The following is a 6967-nucleotide window of genomic DNA, read 5'->3' on the forward strand; positions in this document are numbered from 1 at the left end:
CTCAAAATCGTTTCCGTGTTTTGTACCGTGAAGTTAATAAGAATGAACTCTACTTTGTACGTTTGTATCCTCGAAAAGGGTAATGTTACCAGAGGTCAACTCTAAGTTTTTACTAACCACTTAAACTTGGTTCGAAACCTTAGATGAAAGAAACTTGGGTACTAGTGACTCTTATCGAGTCTAGGTTAGGTTAGGTAGTTACCCAGGACCCCACACTTTGAGTAGTAGTGAGTTACATCGGACTAGGTCGAAGTCCTTAAACTGACTATAGTTGAAACACATCACCATTAGGTAGGCAATAGAATAGATGTTATTGTGAACACTATCACACATCGAATGGTCACCTAACTTGGCTCTCCTTTGCAGTACAGACAATAGGGAGACCACCACGAGCAAAAGGGTGGTTTATGGTGAGTGTAGGTGTAATTTGTCCAAATTAAAAATATGGTTCGAAACACGGTTCGTAGTACGCATTATTTTACCGAGTAGTACGACGGTGATAGGTTATTGTACGCATTTATTGAATGAACTGGTATTTTTGTAGAGATTGTCTTGGAAGCGTCATCTGTCGTTATGTCATAGTATAAGAGGTCTTCAACCAATGAACATATCGTACCCTGGTGTCCTTGGAACGATCTTTAGAGTCTTCTAAACCGACCTCGAAGTGGACCCACTGAGACCACCACATCTAAAGACACTCATTGGAGACATCTACTTATTTCACAATACAAATTTAGGTGTGTTGTCGCTGTTCCGACTTCGCGAAACGTTTGACTTCCGATTTACCCTCAGACTATTGTTCAATTTTGTTTTGAATAAACGAAAGTGTTTAAGTTGGGAGACAAAAACCAAGTTCACCTAAACTTTGTGACGTGTTACCATGTTTCGTACTCTTCGAAAAAAACGTTCGATGTGTTTTAGAATAAAACCAAGTCATCGATCAGATAGTACGAACGTCTACAACCAATTCTACTAACCAGGTCCTGTGACCTACAATGCACCCGAAACGGAACTTTATAGAAGACCGAACTTGGGACGTACTTGTCTTTTGGGATAGCCAAGAAGGTACTCTTGAGAATGGTTGTAAAGAACTGCATTCAATTTTCTAGTAACCTTTGATCGTAGCAACAAGAAACTCTTAGGGGCCTTCAGAGTTGAACAGTGATGGTCAAAGGTCGTAGGGTTGAAAAACGTGACGTATGATATCATCTTATTAAAGACGGTTTAAGAAGATATAAGTTTCGCACCTCACGGTTACATGGGTCGAGGATCAATAGTTACTTACGGCTACTTTAAGATCAATCTTAACGTAAACTGATTAACCAAAACTTGCACTATTGGACTAGTGACATCTCCGTAGCTGCCGAGAAAACGGAGTATAGCTAGTTGGGTTGTTCGGTCTACACAGAAGTGATAGCGTTCCGCGACTCTACGGGATGGTCATGGCAATTACAGGAGCTAGGATGTAAATCTTTCTTTCTATAGACGCTTGCCGAAGCCGCTAGACAGTCGAGTTGTAGACAACACCTACTACCTGTCCGGGTCCTTGCAAAGTACCTTCTGACCAGCGTTAAACAACGTACAAAGGTAGTCTGGGCCCTTCCAAGGTCTACGCCCGCTTGAACCGCTCTTAAGTCCTTCACCGTGTCCGGAGACTCAGCAAGGGAACGAATGAAGTTCGGAACTCGACAATCGAGCTATGTTGGTGTTCGTTATAGGTAACATCACGGAAGTCCTGAAGCTTTCAACCAAGTATCCAGAGTAGCGAAGGAAGGTGAAAGTAGAGAAGATAAACCTGTGGGTTTTGTTTTCATCACTAAGTTTAGCTCGTAGAGCGGAAGTGTAGAGCTCTGGTGTCATTAGAATCAATGATGCAGAAATTTTGGACTACTGAAGAGGTAGCTCCACCAACTCAAACCATGTCACTTGACGATAAGATCTGTGAGGAAAAGTTTGTGTCTTCATATAACAGATGTGAAGATGGACATTACAGTGTTGCACTGCCATTCAAAATGGATCCCATCTTGCTTGGTGATTCATGGGAAATTGCACGTAAACGTTTTGCATGTTTAGAAAGAAAATTTTGCATGAAGCCTGATTTTAAAGAAAATTATGTGCATGCCATGAGGGAATACATGACAGATGGTCATGCAATCTTAGTGCAAGATGAAAATTATAAAGCAGACAAGCCTGCCTTTTATATGCCACACCATGCAATTGTACGGCCTGACCATTTAACGACAAAAACCAGAATTGTATTTGATATTAGCTCCAAGACTTCATCTGGATTGTCATTAAATGATGTGCTTCACACTGGACCTACTTTATTCAAGGGATTATTTGACCTCTTAATAATGTTCCGTCTTTTTCCCCATGTTGTTTCCGCAGATCTCCGGAAGATGTTCCTCTCAATCTTTGTACACCCAGAAGATAGGAAATATCAGCGCTTCTTATGGCGTGAATCTCAAGATCAACCAATCCAATGCTATGAATTGGTCAAGGTGGTGTTTGGGAGTAAGCCATCGCCTTTCCTCGCTCAACGTGTCCTTGCTCAACTGGCCATGGATTCAAAGGATAAGTTTCCCAATGGTTCTTCAGAGGTGGAACAGTTCTACATGGATGATTATCTAGGTTCATTCTTGGAACCAGGTACTGCGGTAAATATTGTACAAGAAATGATATCTATGTTCAAGGAATCTGGTTTTACTATTTGTAAATTTGCAACTAATAGTAAGGAGGTGGCCAACGAAATACCATCCTCACTCCAGATTACAAATAATGTGGAATGGGATCATAATGAGGCCTACCTCAAGGTATTGGGTATCCAATGGAATCCACCAGAGGATTATTTTTCATTCAAAGTAAGCATTGATAATGACAAATGCACTAAAAGGAATATTTTGAGCATTACAGCCAGAATATTTGACGTGCTAGGATTTGTTAGTCCTTTCATTATAACACTGAAATTGCTAATCAAAGAGCTTTGGTGTATGAAGTTAGACTGGGATGAAGAACCCCCCTCTACTATCCAGAAAAGATGGAATAGTATTGTCAGTGAGATGCCTATTCTTAACACATTGAGAATACCTAGGCATTTGGGTATTAAGACTAGTTCTTCAGTGAGTCTTATTTCATTCTGTGATGCAAGTGAGCGTGCACTTGGGGCTTGTGTGTACATTCAAGTGACCTCTCCAGATGGTAGCATAAGTGCTAATCTAATCTGTGCTAAAAGTAAAGTTGCACCTGTCAAGTACGTAACAATTCCACGTTTGGAACTATGTGCAGCGCTCTTGTTAGCAAAATTATTGCACACGGTACAAACAATAATTGAGAAGAAATACCCAATTGAGAAAATCCTATGTTTTACTGATAGTACTGTGTCTTTAAGTTGGATTCTTTCTGCTTCTTTCAAGTGGAACACGTTTGTGAGCAACAGAGTATCAAAAATCCAAGACTTCACTGACAAGGACAGTTGGTACCACGTAGCAGGCACTCAAAATCCAGCGGATGTCCTTTCACGTGGCCTGAGTCCTGGAGAATTGCTTGCCAGCAAACTGTACCTGGAAGGACCCTCTTGGTTGCTGACGCCTATTCATGAGTGGAATTTAACCAGAAATAATGCTGAAACTGTAAGTACAACTGAAGAAATAAAGAAATCATTAGTTTACGTTACGTCAAAGGAATCTAACGTACTCTTGGAAATGGCTACAAGAATGTCATCCTGGAGAAAGCTCATCAGAGCTGTGGTCATAGTATTAAAATTTGGTCGAATTTTGTCTAAGGGGCCAATTACAGTACAAGATTTAGAAATTGCAGAGTTGAAATTAATCAAAGCTCTACAAGAAGTAGTTTTCAAACCTACAATTGAAAGTCTGGTCAAGGGAAAAGAAAGCCCTGATAACAAATTGAAGAAGTTGAAACCATTTGTTGATGATGGTCTCCTCAGATGCGGTGGTAGACTTACCAATGCTAAACATTTGGATTACGAGCATATCCATCCTGTGATTCTGCCCAAGAATCATCACATTGTTAATCTACTTATAGACCACACTCATGCAAAGAATTTACATACGGGACCATACTTACTCACTGCAATTTTACGCAGAAAATATTGGATAGTTGGGGCTAAAGATATTATCAGAAATCGTATTCGTAAATGTAACATATGCTTTAAAACAAATCCTAAGCCAGTGGTTCCTAGAATGGGAGACCTTCCCTCTCACAGAGTTGCGGAGACCAAAGCATTCTATCACACAGGAGTAGATTATGCTGGCCCTTTCTATGTCACTTGGACTAAACGACGAGGTGTTCGCCCAATCAAAGCATACCTCTGCTTGTTTGTTTGTATGGCTACGAAAGCGCTACATTTAGAGCTTGCATCTGATCTTACAACCACAACATTCCTCGCTGCATTGCGACGCTTCATCTCAAGAAGAGGACAAGTCAAGAACTTGTATATGGATTCAGGATCCAATTTCATTGGCCTATCTAACACTATGGGAGAGTTATATGCCTTCCTATCATCAAATGAATTCAAAGATGTATACGCTGCAGAATTATTGGAACATCGGATTGTTTTCCATTTCAATCCACCAGCCGCACCCCACTTTGGTGGCTTATGGGAAAGCCAGGTGGGCTGTGTTAAGAAACACTTGAAGAAGATTTTGGGCACACATATTTTGACCTATGAAATGCTTTATTCAGTTCTGACGGCTGTTGAAAGCATCCTCAATAGTAGGCCACTTGGTCAATTAGGAGGCACTCCTGAAGATCCAGTGGTTCTCACTCCTGCTCACTTCCTGATGCAAGTTCCAACGACATACCTACCATTGGGTGATGAGACACCTAACACCATCAAACTGGAAGATCGATACAAGATGGTCACTCAGATGGTGACAACGTTTTGGAAGAGATATTCCAATGAATATCTTTCAACACTTCAAGAACGCTCCAAATGGCTCAAGGATGGTGGCAAGTTGGAAGTTGGCATGCTTGTCATTATTAAGTCGGAGAACACTCCAGTCCTGTCCTGGTTACTTGGACGAGTTATTGAAGTCTTTAAAGGTCCTTCAGATGGGGTGGTTAGGGTGGCATTAGTCAAGACTAATCAAGGGGTTTATAAGAGACCTGCGGTAAAATTATGTCCGTTACCTAACCAATAAGTAGCATGATCTTGTAATTTGTAAGCCAGGGGTTGATTTATGAAACCAGGGGTTGGTTTCATGGGGGGGAGAATGGCGCGGGCGTGAGGTTTGGCAACCTTGCTTCAATAATTTCTCTCTTTTTGGTTTTCTAACTTCACACACATGCTCTCGCCCGGTTTTTCTTCAAAACATCAGAAAAATTAAAATAACAAGTATGAGGGTAAGGGAGCATGCAATATACTTGTGAGTTTTCTGATAAGGATATAAGTAGGATAAAGAATATGTAGTCTGATAAAGATTAGATGCTCACCGGTGAAAGTTACGGTAAAATGTAGAATCGTTACATTTTGAGAGCGCGTGCTTCTTTTATCTTCAACTTTTATATGAGTTAAGGGACAAGTGTACAACTCATCGGCTCAAATTCAGAACTTGATCAATGAACTTCACAATCAATGGACACACTTGTAATGTTCCCGTATTTCTGAAACATCTAGTTGTACTTATAACCATATGATGATCACGTCAGATCTACACTTATGTGTATTACACTCGTATAGATGAGTCATCACGGCAGAAGTTCCTTTGCTGTTATTCTCATCCATCAGTTTCCACAACTATCAGCTGACATTACGACGGTCTATAGACAGTCGGATCTAAGATGTTCAGACTACGATGGACCGTAATGGCCTCCACTGAAGGATATTAGGAAGAAACTAACGATATAGTATCACCAACAGTGCTCAATGCTAAGGCACCTCTATATAATGCTTGTTATTATGGCCAACGATCCTTAGTTTGGTTGCTAGCGGCATAACTGTCGGTCTTAGCCTGTTTTCCAAGAGTCTTCAGTAAGGATAGAGTTAAGCTACACTATTTATCTATGACTACTCTGTTAACGTAACTGACAGTTTAGTGGTTGGGTCAGCGACAAAACCAGCACTTTTACATGTAAGTCTATACAGTCACACTCATCTTAAGAGACATGCATGAAACGCATAGGAAAGACATCGACATTTAGAAGGTGCCGACTTATGGTAGATTATGTAGCTGACTTTTAGTTAGCATGTACAGCCATCCATTATGTCTATTCTACTCGTAAACTTCATTAGCAGAATAAAACGATGTACGACAGTTATAGCCGAGTAGATATACAGGGTCTAAGTCATTACAGTTTATCGTTCATACACGTTCGAAGACATTTAGTATCATTCAATACACGTTCGAAGTTATTATTATCACATTCATACAGTTCGCAAGTTCCATTCATTATCATAAACGTTCCGAACGTCATCTCAATTTGTAATATCTTAAACTCGTGAAGGTCATCATCGATTTTCTTTGATGACACGTTCGAAGGTCAGTCATATACATTCATTACAACGTGTCGAAGTCTATCTTTATCATTCATAAACGTTCGACAGCATTCATTAGACATTCAGACACGTTCGAAGTCAATTCATTATATATTCTATAACTTCGAAGTCATTATTATCATTACATACACGTTAAGTCATTCATATCATACTCATACACGTTTGGAAAGTCATTCATTATTATTCATAAACTTAGAGAAGTCATTTCATATCCATTCATACACGTTCGAAGTCATTCATTATCCACCGTCATAGACCTAAAGAGATACATCACAAACTAAGAATGAATCCATCTTTTGTACTTATTTAATGTTGACGAAATTAACTTGTTTTAATGAACGAACTAAATAAGAATATTTTCCTTTTTTCCTGCAATTGTTTCAATCCATACTTTTTTCTACTGAACACCTTTTTAGAACGGATACTTAGAAAAGGGAAACCTTTTAAGAT

At 39.7% G+C, this 6967-nt stretch overlaps 1 protein-coding gene across 1 annotated transcript in view; it reads left to right on the forward strand.

Moving 5' to 3' along the window:
- LOC113472349 overlaps positions 1-5827 on the forward strand; it is a gene marked incomplete at its 5' end in the record, with an annotated part of 11596 nt that extends 5769 nt beyond the window's left edge. Inside the window, 3 exons of the mRNA XM_026832061.1 lie at positions 1827-2052; positions 2389-5132; positions 5702-5827. Of these exons, the coding sequence (XP_026687862.1) occupies positions 1827-2052; positions 2389-5132; positions 5702-5827 (3096 nt within the window). The remainder of the gene's footprint in view (positions 1-1826; positions 2053-2388; positions 5133-5701) is intronic.
- Positions 5828-6967: the final 1140 nt, after the last annotated feature.

The sequence above is a fragment of the Diaphorina citri genome, unplaced genomic scaffold (genome assembly GCF_000475195.1).
Source record: "Diaphorina citri unplaced genomic scaffold, Diaci psyllid genome assembly version 1.1 scaffold5006, whole genome shotgun sequence".
Lineage (NCBI taxonomy): Eukaryota > Metazoa > Arthropoda > Insecta > Hemiptera > Psyllidae > Diaphorina > Diaphorina citri.